Source organism: Thermobia domestica, chromosome 12 (assembly GCF_964235325.1).
Source record: "Thermobia domestica chromosome 12, izTheDome1.hap1.1, whole genome shotgun sequence".
Taxonomy (NCBI): Eukaryota; Metazoa; Arthropoda; class Insecta; order Zygentoma; family Lepismatidae; genus Thermobia; species Thermobia domestica.
In genome coordinates, this window is record NC_137465.1 from 112,280 (window position 1) to 133,998 (window position 21,719).

At 38.7% G+C, this 21,719-nt stretch overlaps 1 protein-coding gene across 1 annotated transcript; it reads right to left on the reverse strand.

The window, feature by feature from the left end:
* Window positions 1–511: 511 nt before the first annotated feature.
* On the reverse strand, window positions 512–1,381 carry LOC145667132 (uncharacterized). The gene has a single exon (XM_081734874.1). It carries the CDS (start codon window positions 1,379–1,381, stop codon window positions 512–514), a length of 870 nt encoding a protein of 289 aa, XP_081591000.1.
* Between the last annotated feature and the right edge of the window lie 20,338 nt (window positions 1,382–21,719).

Sequence of the window (21,719 nt, forward strand, 5' to 3'; positions counted from 1 at the left end):
CATCTAACATTCTTCTGCTACCTTTTCTGTACGTTCTTACTCCTCCTTTTCTCAATAAGTTTTTTAAGACTTCCGTTTTTTCTCCTATGCTCTCTATCCCGAACCATCTTTTCTTTTCTTCTTCTCTATCTTCTCTCACTTCCTTCTGCCCTCTTCTTTCTTGCTATTGTTCTTCAATCTATCCTCACTATATCCATTCTGCATTAATAAACTGTGAAATTTGTCTATGTCTTCTTTTCTCTTCTCGTCATCACTGTCTATCATTCTTATCCTTCTCTCCATGTTTCTAATAAAGTTCCTTCATCTACATCACTTCTTCTATGGCAATAAACACCTGCTGAACATTGTTTTCTATACCATGTTGTTTCGAATTTCCCTCATACTTTCCTTATTATCATATCTAAAAAGTTTATTTTCCCCTCTTCCTCTAATTCTACCTCCAGGCTTATTCCTTTTTCTTTATCCTTCCCACAAATTGCTCGAATTGTCTCTTCATTCCTTTCCAAATACCTTAGCAATCATCCACATACCTGCAAAACATAATCAGTCTTTTGCCTCTTTCCTCAACTTTCTGTTCCCATTTATTCATCACAATTTCTGATAACACTGGGCTTAGTTTCGATCCTATACTTAGTCCTTCCTTTATTTTCACTAATTTTTCTCCTATTGTACACACACTGTTCTCCCATATCAGTTTCAATGCTTTTATCACTTTCTCTTTCTTCCATTTCCTAATTGTTCTATTCTCCATTTCTTCCTCCAATACCTTCAAAATATAATCCCTTCTTAAGCTGGGAAACATTGCTTTGACATCTACGCTAAACATCAGTGTTCTCTCATTTCTTCTTCCTACTTTCTCTTTCATCCAATTGACTTCTTCTATATTCTTAACTCTATTACTTACTTGTTCTCCCCTTATTTCCTCTGCTATTACCTTTATTTCCTCTTCTAATGGTTGAAAGATATTCTTTCTGCAATCCATTACTGTTCTCAACTTTACCTCTTTTTTGTGTATCTTCGGGAATCCTTTCATATCCGGAATTCTTCCTTTTTCGTCTAATAACTTTCTAAAGCCTGCCTTCTTCGCATTCTTTATTATCTCCTCTTTTACTTCTTCTTTCATCTTTCTCTCACCTATCACCTCATATGTCTCGTCGCATAATTCATCTAATTTCTCTTTGTACCATTTTTCTTCCATTACTACTACTGCTCCTCCTTTACCGGCTTGTTGTATAACAATGTCTTTCCTTCGTCTCAAGCTCTTCAATCCTTCTTTCTCTTCTTTTGTAAGATTCCCTATTTGCTTGTTCATATTCTGCTTCACTATAGCAGCAGCTTTTCTTCTTATCGTGTTCCTCTCTTCCTCTTCTTTTATGTCCATAATTGCTTGTTCCACTGAAAAAAACTAATTTTCTTGTATTCGTCTTTTCATCCTTCACTTTGAACTTGTATCCCAAAGAACGTACAGAAAAGGTAGCAGAAGAATGTTATATGCGTTGCGAACGAGGAAAAGGAAGGTAACAGAGATTCAAATAAGTGATGAAGGGGTTGTATATAGAATTAAATGCAAAGAATGTGATATGAGTTATATAGGGGAAACAGGAAAGAGGTTACAAGAAAGGATTAAACAGCACAGGGACAACGTTCGATTGAAGAGAGATAGTAACGCTATATATAAACATGTAAGGGAGACAGGACATGAAATAGACTGGGAAGGCGTAGAGGGGCTGGAAAAGGAGAAAAGAAGCATTATAAGAAAATGGAAAGAGGCAGAATGGATAAGAAAGGAAGGAAGCGACAAACTTATGAATTGGAATAGCGGACTAAATATACATGATGTATGGAGAAAGATATTGGATAAAACAGAGAAGAAAGAAGAGGTAAAAACAGGTGTATTGAACAACGGATAGTTAATTAAAAGTTTATGTTTTTCAAAAGTGAAAGTTATTCATACACAGGTGTGCCAATTAAAAGTTTCTCTCTTAAGTGAAAGTTGATCATTAAAAGTTGCGTTTGTATTAATTAAAAATTGTTAAAGGAAAGGACGAATATGATTGGTTCATGGAATATCTCCTCTCATTTTAAGAAGTATATAAGCTGTAATCTTAGGAATTGTATTTCATAATGTGTGTGATGAAGGCAAAGTTAATTTGCCGAAACTGTAACGCTATTATTTATTAGTTAATATATGGTTTGGACAGAATTTGTCTGTTATTTTATAGTGAAATCTAATATACCTGTTGAATAATTTACTTTGTCTTATGTTACAATTACCATGACGGAATTATGGGCCAAATCCAGCATTATTCTGCAATGTCAACAGTTTCAAAATTCTGCACGGCGAATTCTTTCATCAGCTTGAATATATTTTCTTCTTTCAGTTCAGTTGATTTTGAGTTTAACGTCCCGTAAACAGCGAGGCTATACAAAACGTGAACCTACTGATTAACGTGGAATCCGAACCACGATGTGAGCTCTCGTCGGGAATTTTCTCCTTTTCTTGGGCGGATCGCCTTCTCGAAGCATTGCCTCGTGTCCTGCTTCTCTTTTTTCCTTCGAAATGCATCAATAAAGCGCCAAATCAACCAATGTCGTTCCTTTACGTTCGATATATTATAAAGAACAAAAGTTTGTTTATTTTGGGGTGTCATTGGCTGCCTACAGTAAATTTTATTTGACCCATTCTTCCTATTTAAATGTATAGTTAGTGCCTATTTCTATGAAAGTTTATTAATATTATAGTCTCAATTTTCTATTAATACAATAGTCTCAACTATATGGTTTAATGGGCATATCGAGTAATAATAATAATAATAATAAAACATTCAATAAATACTCACTTCCTGAACTACCCAATACACAGCATAAAGAACACCATTTTCATTCCAAAACCAGCTCGTATTCATTTTTTCTGACCTCTCGGAACAGATCAATACTTAATAAAAAATTCTTAAGTTTTGTACCATGTTTTAATAATCTATTATAGAAAAAGAAAAGAAAATTTCTAAAATACTGTACATATTTTAATTTTTTCAAGTCACATCTATATAGTAAGTAAAAATTAATGAGAAACTTCAGTTGTTTTTATCTTAAATTAGATGTCCTTATTAGATATTTGGTGCCTTCCATTTCAATTCAGGCAAAAAAATAAATAAATAAATAAATAAATAAATAAAATTGTACCATCACCATCTCACAAGTAACACTTCACATCGTTGCTGCCGGTCTGACGCTAAACTATACATTTTCGGAAAGCACTAGTCCTAAATAGGATAACTACACAGTGCGACGGTCAGACGTTGCCGCGTTCAGGACTTATGGAGCGTCAAACATTAACATGGGGTTTATGAGAGTAACCATAGCAGTCGTATTATTTCATGCTAATTCGTCTTGCATTTGAACTCTGTGCTAACATTTGTGTTGTAGCAGTCGTATTATTTCATGCTAATTCGTCTTGCATTTGTACTCTGTGCTAACATTTGTGTTGTTTTTGTGTTTTTTAGGTATGCGTTGTAAGATGGATCCGAAAGTGGTCGTTTGGGCTCTGGTGGCCGAGATCGGGACAAATGAGCGCAATCCAAATTTGGAAGAGCAAAGGATGGTGGCACACATCAAGTCTCTTTTGACCAGCGGGATGGAAGTCGTTGAAGAGATTCGTACGCTCGGCTTCGGTGACAGTGATGGTGACCAGGGGGACGGAGACATGGATTTTGGAGACGAGGAAGACCAAGAGCAGGAGGATGCAGAGATGCCTTCGTCATCGCAGCAGTCTCATACGTCTTCCGCATCTGGCTCATCAGCGTCAGAATACCTGCCCTCTCCTGTGAAGAAGCCGAAGTTCCAGGATCAGCCTCCAGAAGACTCCAAAATGACACCAGAGCAGTGGCGCGAGTACAAGGCAAAAGCCTATGCCTACTGGACGGTAAATCCAAAAACAGGTAGGCCTTGGAACACAAAGACCGGTCGTGCTACCCACTCGACTCTGCAGAATCAGTTCAGGTATATTCGGAACATTGGCGTGCTACGTCACTTTGGGGCAACACAAGGCAAAGATGACAAGAAGACGCTGATGGCAGAGATCAATGAGGCAGTTCGGGGCATGTTCGCGGAGAAACAGCACACTGCTATCATTCACGATCGAACGTTGCGAATTTGGGCTAGGCAAACAGCTAATGAACTGGACCCTAACAAGAGTCTCAAGTTCAAGGCATCACCGTCGTGGGTGTACAGATTCAAGAAGCGCAACAACATCGTGGACCGTGCAATCACCCACAGGGTCGGCAGGACCTGGCAACTGAAAGAGTTGGACTTGCAGCAGCAGGCTGATGCTTTCGTATTAGCGACTCGCGAGCTCATTGCAAGCGAAAGCATCCCACCAACGCAGGTTGCCAATGCAGATCAGAGTAGCTTCAAGAAGTTGTTGCAGAGTACTCGCACTCTCCGTACCAAAGGAACAACAGTCGTGCGAGCGGTTGTGGGATCCATGAGCGCAACAACCCACAGCTACATGATCATGCCCGTGATCACCATGGCCGGAGAGATTCTGCGGCCGATGTATGTACTGGTGTCGGAACCAAGTGGAAAGTTTCCGGGAAACAAGCCTGCAGATCCACCGAACATCAAATCATTTGCTGGCAAAACGTCCAACATGAACAGGGACGACCTTAAGGACTTCTACGAGCAAGTGTTCTGGCCAAGCATGCCTGATGATCGGAAGAAGATCGTTTTGCTATTGGACTCGTGGACTCTGAACAAGGACGACAATCTATCGAACGCACTGAAGCCTGCCGACGTTGCGTTGCACAAGAGACTGATTCCTGGTGGTTGCACTGGAAAGATTCAGCCTTTAGATGTGCATTTCTTCCGTCAGTACAAGTCCTTTGTACGCTTTGTGACCGACACACTGGCCATGGACAGTGTCATGGATATCTGGCATCGCGATCGATTCCTGGCACTACAGTCGTTTTCACTCTACCAGTTCAGCGCACCCCGATTCAAGAACCTGATCCGGTACGCTTTCCACAAGGCTGGCTATCTGGACGAGGAGCCGGGAATGTGGATCTCTCCGCACGAGTACTGCTTTGACTCCCTCGACGAAGGTGACGTGTGCTTCACGTGCGGCGAACTACCGTTCGTCAAGTGTGCACACTGTGAGCGCACTCTTTGCATCTCTCATGCTCTGTTCGACGATTTGCACATTGATTGTACCCTTTAACTTACGCAAACAAGTGCTCAATCAGACAACGTCGATTCAAACGTCACAAACCTTGTGTTCTTCTTCGTTTCCTGTAACTCTCATAAACCCCATGTTAATGTTTGACGCTCCATAAGTCCTGAACGCGGCAACGTCTGACCGTCGCACTGTGTAGTTATCCTATTTAGGACTAGTGCTTTCCGAAAATGTATAGTTTAGCGTCAGACCGGCAGCAACGATGTGAAGTGTTACTTGTCAGATATTGTTCAAACTTTTATTTATAGGAACTAGACATGTTTTAATTTTGGGATCTTTTTTATTTTTTATTTTTTTGTCGGAAAAAAAATTCCCACCAAGTAATGGGCCATCAAGGACGGGGAGTACAATTCATGAATTGTAGAAAACATGGAAAATGGTCAAATGCGGATCCTCACAATTCAGCTATGGAGACATGTAGAGTTATAATTCTTGTTGTGGTATGTACATAGGGACATGAATAAACTATATTTTATTACAGTTTGTTTTGCGCATGCGTATCTTTTTGTACATAAATTAACAAATGAACGTAAGTTTATGTGAAAAGTCGAAGTTTGCGCTTTTTTTGAGCACTTCCGGTTCGAATTTTAAATTCCGTTTTCACGGTGGTAAGACGTAGTTACCCGCTTTCCCCTCCCCCCAAAAAAATTGTATCGTTTCTGTGTGCAACCGTTTTATCGCAAAAAATTCGAGAAATCGGCAAATTTTCAAAAATCACCATTTTCTCAAAAACATCATAATTTAAAATTGTTAAATTTTGTCAGATTGTTCAACTGTACATGAATAATAAACACACCAAATAGCATTCTCGACCAATGCTTCATGAACGAACTACAGCCTTTTGAAGTTAGCGAACTTTCGTTAACTTTGAAGTCACAGTTGGCAACAGTGAAAACAATGAAAGTGCAACAAAGAAAATGTAAAAAAATGCTACCGCAAAGCATCGTGTAAAATTTCAAGATACAAATTCTATTTTACTGCATGTGGACTTCGCTTAAACTGGACTGTTATTCTGCAAAGGGAAGTTCAGAGTGATCACTGAAGAAGCGAGCAAATCTCCTTCTTTACGGGAGTGATATATTATTATGAAACAACTGAGAGTTTTGCTGCAATAAGCGACGACAAAACACACGATTCGGCTCGTACTCATAGCCATGAATAAGATTCTAAAAATACTCGAAGAAAATCGAAAATATAAGTTATAGAAAAAGGTTCGAATACGTGAAAATAAGTGTCTACAATTTACCAAACCGTTTGTGATTTCTGATAGTGCTGCATTCCACTTTAAAAATTGCTTTCAGATGTGCAAAACGCAGACAGGTCCGATAAAGCAGTGGCTTGTCAGTGAAACCGGCCGTGGTAAGGGTCTCTGCGACGTATTGGGGAGAGGGGGGTTAAGAATATGGCAACATGGCAAAACGAAAAACAGATTCACAGTATTAAACCTACAGAAGAGAAATGAAAATAAAATGAAATCTTGTCGATAGTCACAAAACATTTATATTCACTTCTCTTATTCTCTTCTGGAAACCTGTACCCTGTTGAAGAACCATGTGGAAACAAAGAAAAAAAATGAAATATTGGAGTTTTACGTCCCACGGTTATGCCGGTTAGGCTAAAGGAGACGGTGATGATGACTAATGAATGAAATGGTGGAATGAAGAAAGTGGGAGGAAACGGGAGAACCCCGAGAAAACCCACGCACACGGTGTTTGTCCACCACAAAGTTCACTTGGCGTGGGCTGGGATCGATCCCAGGACCCCAAGCACCAGAGGCACTGAGCCACCGCGGTTCCTAAACCTGCAGAAGAAGTACCAACTCCGGGTATTACTCTTGTCTTGTTGCCAAGAACCGAATTCGACAATTAAACAAACAAACAACAAAAAAAGTGGGAAAGTGTGCGACCGGTAACTGGTATTTATTGCAGTAACGGGTCATCATGGACTAACTTCATGCTTTTCCCAAAATCGAGCTTCTGCAATTCAAAGTGTAGATTTAAGAAATCTGCAAAAAACTTTTGTTACATACATATATGATAACCAGTGATGGATAACAGAAATATTATCAATAAATCAAAAATTACATGAAATTAAAGTGTTCTTTGTGTTTCCAGGAGGCGTGGTGGCTCAGTGGTAGAGCGTTCGCCTCTGGTGCTTGGGGTCCTTGGTTCTATCCCAGCTCGCGCCGTGTGGACTTTTCAAAAATATCTGAGATGATGATGTTACTTTTTTTTTTGGCTGATTTGAAATGGAAGGCATCAAACACTTATGTTATTTATATGTTGATTCAGTTTGCAATAGCAATCTACATGTAACTATATATCGGAACCTACATCTATTATAATATTTATCATAGGTAGAAATACGTAATACGTAATGCATAGTACTCCGTAACGAAGCTATTATGAACTCAAGACATTATGTAAAGTGATGATGCAGAACCACAGGAGTGAAGTAAAGCTATATTAGATGTAAGGCATAGTTGTATGGGATGTAAAATCTTTGCACTACCCTCGGTTACGTGCATATCCACCGTCGCTGACATGCCCGCTCCATACGGAATGACAGTGTGAATATAAGTGATTACTGTCAGTGCACACTGCACAGCATATTGAAATGAATCTTGAGTAACAGTGAAAACATTGTATGTTTTAGTGGGGTTAAGTTCCAAAGTTGGTCGTCCGTATCTAGTAAATTTTTGAAAATTAACCGGCAAGAAATAAATTTGCTTGTTCGTGTGCTTCATAATGTATAAGGAAAGCGAAAATTGTGTGTATTTTCTTATATAAACGGTTTTAAGCATGAAACTATTTGGCAAGCGGAGGGAACTACTTGGCACAAGGTTACTTCATGGTAGGATTATGAGAATGTAATGAGCATTTGTTTTTGAAAACATTCCTGGTGATAATCAGGAAAAGCTATTAAAAGTAAGTAAAAGTCATGGCTTAATAAACCTAAAAATAAATTGTAGAGAATGTGCTAAGCAAATAACTATAAAGAAACGTGGAGAAAGTTATATTGTTTACTGTAACGGTAAGTGACATAACGAACAAGGCAGCAATTTCCTAGAACACAGGCCCCTCTTCCCATTTAGCTGTAATAAAAACAGAAAACAACGTGCCCTGCAGGACACTAATCCGTCTCCACTCGCTAACGGTCACTCGGCATTATTATGTGAATTAAATGTAAAACTTTGGTAAAGAAAGGAACCAATTATTACACTTTTAGCCAAAACCTAGGCGGATGACCAACTTCCGAATAACTGCCTGTTAGTGTGCTATTCCACTATCATCGTTTATGCGCATAACCCCCGTCGCTGACGCGAAGCACTCTTGTCACTCGGGTTTTCGTGCTGCACTCCTGCTCTGTCTCAGTTAGATAGCACTCGTGCTTTTCAGTGGCCACCTAGCATAAAACTGGTTTGTGTTTTATGCACGGGTTAATTTACAACGCCCGCTCCGGCAGGTATACTCACTCAGAAAGGAGAAATTACACATTAATAATTTTATGAAAATGGATCAAAACTTACCTAACCTTAAGCTAACCTCTACCCTACCTTACTTATTTAAATCTTACTCTACTTTACCTTACCCTACTCTACTATATTTTTTCAAAGGGCCCTATTTATCGATGCGCAGTTGGAGCGTGTCTTGTAGTGCTTTCGTGGTAACCGCTACTATTTTCACTTTAAAAAAATTAACTAAATAAAAATAGAGATTACAGAATCAATCTACTTTCTAAGAAACTTTTCTCCATGAGTAAAAGAAACCCGAGTAAGGGTTCGGCTCTTGGGTCTAGCCTAGAAGGAGCTGAGTGATTGGAACGAAACTTGCAGGATTAATAGCCCATTGGACAACAACCAAACCGCGAAAAAACTAAATTTTCCATTTGATAATACAAAGGGGGGACGGGGAGCAAAACCCTAAAAAATTATCCAAATGGCACAAAACTCATAAATATTAATCAGAGTACGGCACTGAGGACAAAAATAATTTTTAAAATTTTTCTACTGCTATTTGAAGGGAGCAGGGGGGGGGCATATTCCTCCATAGAATCCTATCGTTCGGCTCTTGGGTCTAGCCTAGAAAAAGCTGAGTGATTGGAACGAAACTTGCAGGATTAATAGCCCATTGGACAACTACCAAACCACGAAAAAACTAAATTTTCCATTTGATAATACAAAGGGGGGACAGGGGGCAAAACCCTAAAAAAATATTCAAATGGTAAAAAACTCATAAATATTAATCAGAGTACGGCACTGAAGACAAAAATAATTTTTAAAATTTTTCTACTGCTATTTGAAGGGAGCAGGGAGGGCATATTCCTCCATAGAATCCTATGGTTCGGCTCTTGCGTCTAGCCTAGAAGGAGGTGAGCAATTGGAACGAAACTTGCAGGATTAATAGCCCATTAGACAACAACCAAACCGCGAGAAAACTAAACTTTCCATTTGCAAATACAAAGGGGGGACGGGGGGCAATATCCAAAAACATTATCCAAATGGCACAAAACTCATAAATATTAATCAGAGTACGGCACTGACACAAAAATAATTTTTAAAAATTTTTTACTGCTATTTGAAGGGAGCAGAGGGGGCATATCCCTCCATAGAATCCTATGGTTCGGCTCTTGGGTCTAGCCTAGAAGGAGCTGAGCGATTGGAACGAAACTTGCAGGATTAATAGCCCATTGGACAACAACCAAACCGCGAAAAAACTAAATTTTCCATTTGCAAATACAAAGGGGGGACGGGGGGCAAAATCCTAAAAAATTATCCAAATGGCACAAAACTCATAAATATTAATCAGAGTACGGCACTGACACAAAAATAATTTTTAAAATTTTTCTACTGCTATTTGAAGGGAGCAGAAGGGGCATATTCCTCCATAGAATCCTATGGTTCGGCTCTTGGGTCTAGCCTAGAAGGAGCTGAGTGATTGGAACGAAACTTGCAGGATTAATAGCCCATTGGACAACAACCAAACCGCGAAAAAACTAAATTTTCCATTTGATAATACAAAGGGGGGACGGGGAGCAAAACCCTAAAAAATTATCCAAATGGCACAAAACTCATAAATATTAATCAGAGTACGGCACTGAAGACAAAAATAATTTTTAAAATTTTTCTACTGCTATTTGAAGGGAGCAGGGGGGGCATATTCCTCCATAGAATCCTATCGTTCGGCTCTTGGGTCTAGCCTAGAAAAAGCTGAGTGATTGGAACGAAACTTGCAGGATTAATAGCCCATTGGACAACTACCAAACCACGAAAAAACTAAATTATCCATTTGATAATACAAAGGGGGGACGGGGGGCAAAACCCTAAAAAAATATTCAAATGGTAAAAAACTCATAAATATTAATCAGAGTACGGCACTGAAGACAAAAATAATTTTTAAAATTTTTCTACTGCTATTTGAAGGGAGCAGGGGGGGCATATTCCTCCATAGAATCCTATGGTTCGGCTCTTGCGTCTAGCCTAGAAGGAGGTGAGCGATTGGAACGAAACTTGCAGGATTAATAGCCCATTAGACAACAACCAGACCGCGAGAAAACTAAACTTTCCATTTGCAAATACAAAGGGGGGACGGGGGGCAATATCCAAAAACATTATCCAAATGGCACAAAACTCATAAATATTAATCAGAGTACGGCACTGACACAAAAATAATTTTTAAAAATTTTTTACTGCTATTTGAAGGGAGCAGAGGGGGCATATCCCTCCATAGAATCCTATGGTTCGGCTCTTGGGTCTAGCCTAGAAGGAGCTGAGCGATTGGAACGAAACTTGCAGGATTAATAGCCCATTGGACAACAACCAAACCGCGAAAAAACTAAATTTTCCATTTGCAAATACAAAGGGGGGACGGGGGGCAAAATCCTAAAAAATTATCCAAATGGCACAAAACTCATAAATATTAATCAGAGTACGGCACTGACACAAAAATAATTTTTAAAATTTTTCCACTGCTATTTGAAGGGAGCAGAAGGGGCATATTCCTCCATAGAATCCTATGGTTCGGCTCTTGGGTCTAGCCTAGAAGGAGCTGAGCGATTGGGACGAAACTTGCAGCATTAATAGCCCATTGGACAGCAACCAAACCGCGAAAAAACTAAATTTTCCATTTGCAAATACAAAGGGGGACGGGGGGCAAAACCCTAAAAAATTACCCAAATGGCACAAAACTCATAAATATTTATCACAGTACGGCACTGAAGACAAAAATAGTTTTTAAAATTTTTCTACTGCTATTTGAAGGGAGCAGGGGGGGCATATTCCTCCATAGAATCCTATCGTTCGGCTCTTGGGTCTAGCCTAGAAAAAGCTGAGTGATTGGAACGAAACTTGCAGGATTAATAGCCCATTGGACAACTACCAAACCACGAAAAAACTAAATTTTCCATTTGATAATACAAAGGGGGGACGGGGGGCAAAACCCTAAAAAAATATTCAAATGGTAAAAAACTCATAAATATTAATCAGAGTACGGCACTGAAGACAAAAATAATTTTTAAAATTTTTCTACTGCTATTTGAAGGGAGCAGGGGGGGCATATTCCTCCATAGAATCCTATGGTTCGGCTCTTGCGTCTAGCCTAGAAGGAGGTGAGCGATTGGAACGAAACTTGCAGGATTAATAGCCCATTAGACAACAACCAAACCGCGAGAAAACTAAACTTTCCATTTGCAAATACAAAGGGGGGACGGGGGGCAATATCCAAAAACATTATCCAAATGGCACAAAACTCATAAATATTAATCAGAGTACGGCACTGACACAAAAATAATTTTTAAAAATTTTTTACTGCTATTTGAAGGGAGCAGGGGGGGCATATTCCTCCATAGAATCCTATCGTTCGGCTCTTGGGTCTAGCCTAGAAGGAGCTGAGCGATTGGGACGAAACTTGCAGCATTAATAGCCCATTGGACAGCAACCAAACCGCGAAAAAACTAAATTTTCCATTTGCAAATACAAAGGGGGACGGGGGGCAAAACCCTAAAAAATTACCCAAATGGCACAAAACTCATAAATATTTATCACAGTACGGCACTGAAGACAAAAATAGTTTTTAAATTTTTCTACTCCTATTTGAAGGGAGCAGAGGAGGCATATTCCTCCATAGAATCCTATGGTTCGGTTCTTGGGTCTAGCCTAGAAGGAGCTGAGCGATTGGAACGAAACTTGCAGGATTAATAGCCCATTAGACAACAACCAAACCGCGAAAAAACTAAATTTTCCATTTGCAAATACAAAGCGGGGACGGGGGGCAAAATCCTAAAAAATTATCCAAATGGCACAAAACTCATAAATATTAATCAGAGTACGGCACTGACACAAAAATAATTTTTAAAATTTTTCCACTGCTATTTGAAGGGAGCAGGGGGGGCATATTCCTCCATAGAATCCTATCGTTCGGCTCTTGGGTCTAGCCTAGAAAAAGCTGAGTGATTGGAACGAAACTTGCAGGATTAATAGCCCATTGGACAACTACCAAACCACGAAAAAACTAAATTTTCCATTTGATAATACAAAGGGGGGACGGGGGGCAAAACCCTAAAAAAATATCCAAATGGTAAAAAACTCATAAATATTAATCAGAGTACGGCACTGAAGACAAAAATGATTTTTAAAATTTTTCTACTGCTATTTGAAGGGAGCAGAGGGGGCATATTCCTCCATAGAATCCTATCGTTCGGCTCTTGGGTCTAGCCTAGAAAAAGCTGAGTGATTGGAACGAAACTTGCAGGATTAATAGCCCATTGGACAACTACCAAACCACGAAAAAACTAAATTTTCCATTTGATAATACAAAGGGGGGACGGGGGGCAAAACCCTAAAAAAATATTCAAATGGTAAAAAACTCATAAATATTAATCAGAGTACGGCACTGAAGACAAAAATAATTTTTAAAATTTTTCTACTGCTATTTGAAGGGAGCAGGGGGGGCATATTCCTCCATAGAATCCTATGGTTCGGCTCTTGCGTCTAGCCTAGAAGGAGGTGAGCGATTGGAACGAAACTTGCAGGATTAATAGCCCATTAGACAACAACCAAACCGCGAGGAAACTAAACTTTCCATTTGCAAATACAAAGGGGGGACGGGGGGCAATATCCAAAAACATTATCCAAATGGCACAAAACTCATAAATATTAATCAGAGTACGGCACTGACACAAAAATGATTTTTAAAAATTTTTTACTGCTATTTGAAGGGAGCAGAGGGGGCATATCCCTCCTATGGTTCGGCTCTTGGGTCTAGCCTAGAAGGAGCTGAGCGATTGGAACGAAACTTGCAGGATTAATAGCCCATTGGACAACAACCAAACCGCGAAAAAACTAAATTTTCCATTTGCAAATACAAAGGGGGGACGGGGGGCAAAATCCTAAAAAATTATCCAAATGGCACAAAAATCATAAATATTAATCAGAGTACGGCACTGACATAAAAATAATTTTTAAAATTTTTCCACTGCTATTTGAAGGGAGAAGAAGGGGCATATCCCTCCATAGAATCCTATGGTTCGGCTCTTGGGTCTAGCCTAGAAGGAGCTGAGCGATTGGGACGAAACTTGCAGCATTAATAGCCCATTGGACAGCAACCAAACCGCGAAAAAACTAAATTTTCCATTTGCAAATACAAAGGGGGACGGGGGGCAAAACCCTAAAAAATTACCCAAATGGCACAAAACTCATAAATATTTATCACAGTACGGCACTGAAGACAAAAATAGTTTTTAAATTTTTCTACTCCTATTTGAAGGGAGCAGAGGAGGCATATTCCTCCATAGAATCCTATGGTTCGGTTCTTGGGTCTAGCCTTGAAGGAGCTGAGCGATTGGAACGAAACTTGCAGGATTAATAGCCCATATGACAACAACCAAACCGCGAAAAAACTAAATTTTCCATTTACAAATACAAAGGGGGGACGGGAGGCAAAACAAAAAAAAATTATCCAAATGGCACAAAACTCATAAATGTTAATCAGAGTACGGCACTGAAGAAAAAAAATAATTTTTAAAATTTTTCTACTGCTATTTGAAGGGAGCAGAGAGGGCATATTCCTCCATAGAATCCTATGGTTCGGCTCTTGGGTCTAGCCTAGAAGGAGCTGAGCGATTGGAACGAAACTTACAGGATTAATAGCCCATTGGACAACAACCATACCGCGAAAAAACTAAATTTTCCATTTGCAAATACAAGGGGGGACGAGGGGCTAAAACCTTAAAAAATTATTCATATGGCACAAAGCTCATAAATATTAATCAGAGTACGGCACTGAAGACAAAAATAGTTTTTAAGATTTTTCTACTGCTATTTGAATGGAGCAGAGGGGGCATATTCCTCCATAGAATCCTATGGTTCGGCTGTTGGGTCTAGCCTAGAAGGAGCCGAACGATTGGAACGAAACTTGCAGGATTAATAGCCCATTGGACAACAACCAAACAGCGAAAAAACTAAATTTTCCATTTGCAAATACAAAGGGAGGACGGGGGGCAAAACCCATAAAAATTACCCAAATGGCACAAAACTCATAAATATTAATTACAGTACGGCACTGAAGACAAAAATAGTTTTCAAATTTTTCTACTCTTATTTGAAGGGAGCAGAGGGGGCATATTCCTTCATAGAATCCTATGGTTCGGCTCTTGTGTCTAGCCTAGATGGAGCTGAGCGTTTGGAACGAAACTTGCAGGATTAATAGCCCATTGGTAAACAACCAAACCGCGAAAAAACTAAATTTTCCATTTGCAAATACAAAGGGGGACGGGAGGCAAAATCCAAAAAAATTATCCAAATGGCACAAAACTCATAAATATTAATCAGAGTACGGCACTGAAGACAAAAAAAACTTTTAAAATTTTTCTACTGCTATTTGAAGGGAGCAGAGGGGGCATATTCCTCCATAGAATCCTATGGTTCGTTTCTTGGGTCTAGCCTAGAAGGAGCTGAGCGATTGGAACGAAACTTGCAGGATAAATAGCCCATTGGACAGCAACCAAACCGCGAAAAAACTAAATTTTCCATTTGATAATACAAAAGGGGGGACGGGGGCAAAATCCTAAAAAAATATCCAAATGGCACAAAACTCATAAATATTAATCAGAGTACGGCACTAACCCAAAAATAATTTTTAAAATTTTTCTACTGCTATTTGAAGGGAGCAAAGGGGGCATATTCCTCCATAGAATCCTATGGTTCGGCTCTTGGGTCTAGCCTAGAAAGAGATGAGCGATTGGAACAAAACTTGCAGGATTAATAGCCTATTATAAACAACCAAACCGCGAAAAAACTAAGTTTTCCAGTTACAAATACAAGGAGGGACGGGGGGCAAAAACCTAAAAAATTACCCAAATGGCACAAAACTCATAAATATTAATCACAGTACGGCACTGAAGACAAAAATAATTTTTAAATTTTTCTACTGCTATTTGAGGGGAGCAGGGGGGCATATTCCTCCATAGAATCCTATGGTTCGGCTCTTGGGTCTAGCCTAGAAGGAGCCGAGCGATTGGAACGAAACTTGCGGGATTAATAGCCCATTGAACAGCAACCAAACCGCGAAAAAACTAAATTTTCCATTTGCAAATACAAAGGGGGGCGGGGGGCATAAACCCTAAAAAAATTACCCAAATGGCACAAAACTCATAAATATTAATCACAGTACGGAACTGAAGAGAAAAAACGTTTTTAAATTTTTCTACTCCTATTTGAAGGGAGCAGAGGGGGCATATCCCTCCATAGAATCCTATGGTTCGGCTCTTGGTTCTAGCCTAGAAGGAGCTGAGCGATTAGAACGAAACTTGCAGGATTATTAGCCCATTAGACAACTACCAAACCGCGAAAAAACTAAATTTTCCATTTGCAAATACAAAGGGGGGACGGGGGGCAAAACCCTAAAAAATTACCCAAACGGCACAAAACTCATAAATATTAATCACAGTACGGCACTGAAGACAAAAATAGTTTTTAAATTTTTCTACTTCTATTTGAAGAAGCAGAGGGGGCATATTCCTTCATAGATTCCTATGGTTCGGCTCTTGGGTCTAGCCTAGAAGGATTTGAGCGATTGGAACAAAACTTGCAGGATTAATAGCCCATTGGACAGCAACCAAACCGCGAAAAAACTAAGTTTTCCAATTTCAAATACAAGGAGGGACGGGGGGCAAAAACCTAAAAAAATATTCGAATGGCACAAAACTCATAAATATTAATCAGAGTACGGCATTGAAGACAAAAAATATTTTTGAAATTTTTCTACTGGTTTTTGAAGGGAGCAGAGGGGGCATATTCCTCCATAGAATCCTATGGTTCGGCTCTTGGGTCTAGCCTAGAAGGAGCTGAGCGATTGGAACGAAACTTGCAGGATTAATAGCCCATTAGACAACAACCAAACCGCGAAAAAACTAAATTTTCCATTTGCAAATACAAAGGGGGGACGGGGGGCAAAATCCTAAAAAATTATCCAAATGGCACAAATCTCATAAATATTAATCAGAGTACGGCATTGAAGACAAAAATAATTTTTAAAATTTTTCTACTGCTATTTGAAGGGAGCAGAGGGGGCATATTCCTCCATAGAATCCTATGGTTCGGCTCTTGGGTCTAGCCTAGAAGGAGCTGAGCGATTGGAAGGAAACTTGCAGGATTAAGAGCCCATTAGACAACAACCAAACCGCGAAAAAACTAAATTTTCCATTTGCAAATACAAGGGGGGACGGGGGCAAAATCCTAAAAAATTATCCAAATGGCACAAAACTCATAAATATTAATCAGAGTACGGCACTGACACAAAAATAATTTTTAAAATTTTTATACTTTTATTTGAAAAGAGCAGAGGGGGCATATTCCTCCTTAGAATCCTATGGTTCGGCTCTTGGGTCTAGCCTAGAAGGAGCTGAGCGATTGGAACGAAACTTGCAGGATTAATAGCCCATTAGACAACAACAAAACCGCGAAAAAACTAAATTTTCCATTTGCAAATACAAAGGGGGAACGGGGGGCAAAATCCTATAAAATTATCCAAATGGCACAAAACTCATAAATATTAATCAGAGTACGGCACTGACACAAAAATAATTTTTAAAATTTTTCTACTGCTATTTGAAGGGAGCAGAGGGGGCATATTCCTCCATAGAATCCTATGGTTCGACTCTTGGGTCTAGCCTAGAAGGAGCTGAGCGATTGGAACGAAACTTGCAGGATTAATAGCCCATTGGACAGCAACCATACCGCGAAAAAACTAAATTTTCCATTTGATAATACAAAGGAGGGACGGGGGGCAAAGCACTAAAAAATTACCCAAATGGTACAAAAGTCATAAATATTAATCACAGTACGGCACTGAAGACAAAAATAGTTTTTAAATTTTTCTACTCCTATTTGAAGGGAGGAGAGGGGGCATATTCCTCCATAGAATCCTATGGTTCGGCTCTTGGGTCTAGCCTAGAAGGAGCTGAGCGATTGGAACGAAACTTGCAGGATTAGTAGCCCATTGGACAACAACCAAACCGCGAAAAAACTAAATTTTCCATTTGCAAATACAAAGGGGGGACGGGAGGCAAAACCCAAAAAAATTATCCAAATGGCACAAAACTCATAAATATTAATCAGAGTACGGCACTGAAGACAAAAATAATTTTTAAAATTTTTCTATTGCTATTTGAAGGGAGCAGAGGGGGCATATTCCTCCATAGAATCCTATGGTTCGGCTCTTGGGTCTAGCCTAGAAGGAGCCGAGCGATTGGAACGAAACTTGCAGGATTAATAGCCCATTGAACAACAACCAAACCGCGAAAAAACTAAATTTTCCATTTGCAAATACAAGGGGGGACGGGGGGCAAAAACCTTAAAAAATTATTCAAATGGCACAAAACTCATAAATATTAATCAGAGTACGGCACTGAAGACAAAAATAGTTTTTAAGATTTTTCTACTGCTATTTGAAGGGAGCAGAGGGGGCATATTCCTCCATAGAATTCTATGGTTCAGCTCTTGGGTTTAGCCTAGAAGGAGCTGAGCGATTAGAACGAAACTTGCAGGATTAATAGCCCATTGCACAACAACTAAACCGCGAAAAAACTAAATTTTCCATTTGCAAATACATGGGAACGAGGGGGGGGGGGGCAAACGTACACAAGTTTCTTCACTACCTTGCGCAACATTAACGCCTTTATCGAAATGCAACTGTAGAATCCAGCGCAGTTTTGTGAAAATTCCACTCAAAGACGCAATTATTTTACGTCTGATCATAATAATTCTATTACTTTTTGCAATAATTCAGTATTCATCCAGTAGGATCAACTATCAAAGATAACCCGCTACGACTCATATACCATGAGTTTTGGAACACTAACGCTATCTCGTGACGAAAAGATTCATATTGTGGAAGAATATTTTGGGTTTGGTTTTAGTATCTAAACAGACCGTTTCCCTTATAAAGTCATGAGCTCCCTTTGAATAGTAACTTGTTCTAACATGTACAACTAATAAATACTTACAGATTTTATTGTACTGATATTCACTTGCGTACGTCATCAAAGACTGACTGGCAAGAAAGCATGTCAGTCAGGCTCAATTATGTATTTCAACGTTTAAAATGTGATTATTCTTAATCAGTTTTGAGTGCTGGTAATGTTATTTTTTGTTATTATCAATGCCACTTTTGAGTAGGAGATATGTTTAAAATGTTCAGTTTAGTAATACATTAATAATAGTGATCTTAGTTTTCTATTGGGTTTCGTTCAATTCTTTCTCTAACAGTGTCACTTTTCACATAAACAAGTCCCCTCCTTCATGTTCATATTCTAAACTCAAGATTTCCATATTACGTCCCCACATTATTTGTCCATTTCGCAAGAATGATTTAGTCTTCCTTCTTTATATACCGTAAAATGAATAATATACTTGCACTTTTAATTCTCCTGCTCTACTTAAAAGAATTTGTGGTCCTGTGAGCAACATAATATCTTTTATCTTTATGTAACTCAGAAAATGTGTGTACTACGAGCTCACCCCTACATCCCGTATACGCAGTGACGACGCCAATTTCAAATTCTTAACTGAAGGGGCCACGGCAGGCCAATTATATTTTGGGGGTTATGTATTTTTTGCACACCGAAAATGATACTATATTAGACTGCTTGACTTACATTAGAATACAACATCTCTTGAGGTAGCGTTTGCCCCTTGTCCACTTTTGCATCGTTCTACGTATGCATAATAAAATTATAATCCGTATTTCGAACAATCGTGTATGCATTTTTTCAAGTGATGGCAGGAGACCCAGGTTCGATTCCCGGTGGGTGCTAATTTGAGTCGGATCTCATATTAAACTGTAGATCCAACAAATAAGTTTCATATAGCTTCGCTGCTGAAAAAGCTCTTAAATCAAACGGACATGTGATCTGGGTTGATTTCAGAAAAATGTATAGCATACTCACGTGTGACATCATACACTCAATAAGTGGAGCATGGAATGTACGCACCTTACCATTCCAAAAGAAATTAAAATAATTGCAGCTACTACTGTCTCACCATTTAAACAAACCTACGACGAAACACAAATGTAATCTACGTACTATTTTAGAAAAAAATCGACTGGAATTCAAAAAAGTGCTAAAAATTAATATTAACGTTTCAAATTCTAGGGGGACCCTAACTTCTCATTTCATATTTTTCAGCAGAGATCCAACTTTACGTTTGTCTAGGGGCCCAAATATTAATGCTTGCCCTACCAGGGAAAGTTCCAAGTTACGGTGTAGGCCGTAAGTATAAATTAACCCTCCGTTACACACATAGATTGCTGCAGTTCAAAATTTTAATAAAACTGAAATCATTCCCATTTCAATGAAATACATAATTCCTGTCATCACCCTCGAGAAGTCACTGAGTAAGTATTTCAATCTTAAATTTGTTTAGTTCATGTATCGTGTCGTCTATGTATTTAGAAACGAGATTCTATATCAATTCTTATTTATATCTTTTGCTATCTTGCGAAATGAACACTCAATTGTTCACTTCCGTACTTCTCACATGGATTTCTAAAATAAATAAATTCTACTTTTAGTTGTAGTGGATGATAATAAACACAAATAACAATTAAAAAAAACACTCTCCCCACTAGACTAATAGTTACCATGTGCGGCTTTGGTACATAGGATCTCGGGTTTAATTTCCGGCTATAGAATTTTGAAATTTGAACGCATTACGTTGGTTCGGGTTCCACTCTAAACTGTAGATCCACATCTCATATAGCCTAGGTGTTGAAGGGGACTCTAAATTCCAAATCAACTATTTATAGAAAGTGAAAACGAAACTACCGGTATATCAAGATCAAAATTTTCAAAGTTTTCGAGTTCGTTCTTTACACACATACACACTCATAAAAATCATACATATATGCACACAAATTTCTTACAAACTATTTTCCTTTAAAATTTGTTCGTTACATTAATTTTCTGACTCCTTCTTCATTACAAAAGAAAGAGGTTTTATTTCTTGAATTTTATTCACAGTTTTCTACATATATGTCTCATATAAATTCAGTTTAAATATGGATAAATGACGATTATTCTAACGTGTAAGATAGACGAAAAAAAGCGAATTAAGAAAAAAGTTTGCAAATGTTGTTGTATTAGAGATTCTTTTACCTTTGCTCCAATATCTCACAATAAATTCCATACACATTCAGATCATTCCAGTTTGCTACTAATTCCATTATCATTCATCTTGCGTTGAGCGACTTAAGTTGATCCACAGTGTGAGAAAATTTTAATTATCTCCCAGAAATTATTGAGAGATTTTGATGTAACTCAGCCTGTGTAGACAGTAAATCTTACATGTATCATTAAGTGAAAATTATTCACGTATGATATTTACTTTCTCCACACCTAATGCTAGTTGTCAGTAAAGTGCAACCAAGGAAGACAGAAACTTGTAGCTTGATTAACTTTGTGAATTTGAGGAATTGTAGGGCCCAGAAAATTCATGATGAATTAATTTTATCTATGGTATTGATTGTCTATCCTCTGAGACTGTCATGAGAGAGGCAAGAATTTCAGAACAGGCCACAGGCCCCTTACAAATGAACCAAGGACTCGATGCCTATCAACAACCGGCACAGCCACTGCATTGAGGAAAATTGAAGAGCTGATCCTGGAAGATCAACTAATGATAATCCATCCACAACAACACTATACAGCATAATGGACTCAGTTATTGTAGTGTATGGAAAATAATTAATGGAAAATTGCACATATCCAACGTAACATTGGGTAAAGAGATTACATACTTCGCTTCAGACAAAAACTCCGCAGTGACATGTCGAGTCATTCCTTGAAAATTTTGGAGCAAGATGAAGAAAACATTTTCCTCATGTGGTAACGTTGCACGAATGTTGGACCTATGTATATTATCCTGAAACTAACGAGAAAGAAGTGGAAACACTCTTCCTCATCTCACAAAAAGAAGTACAAAAGTAAGCAAGTA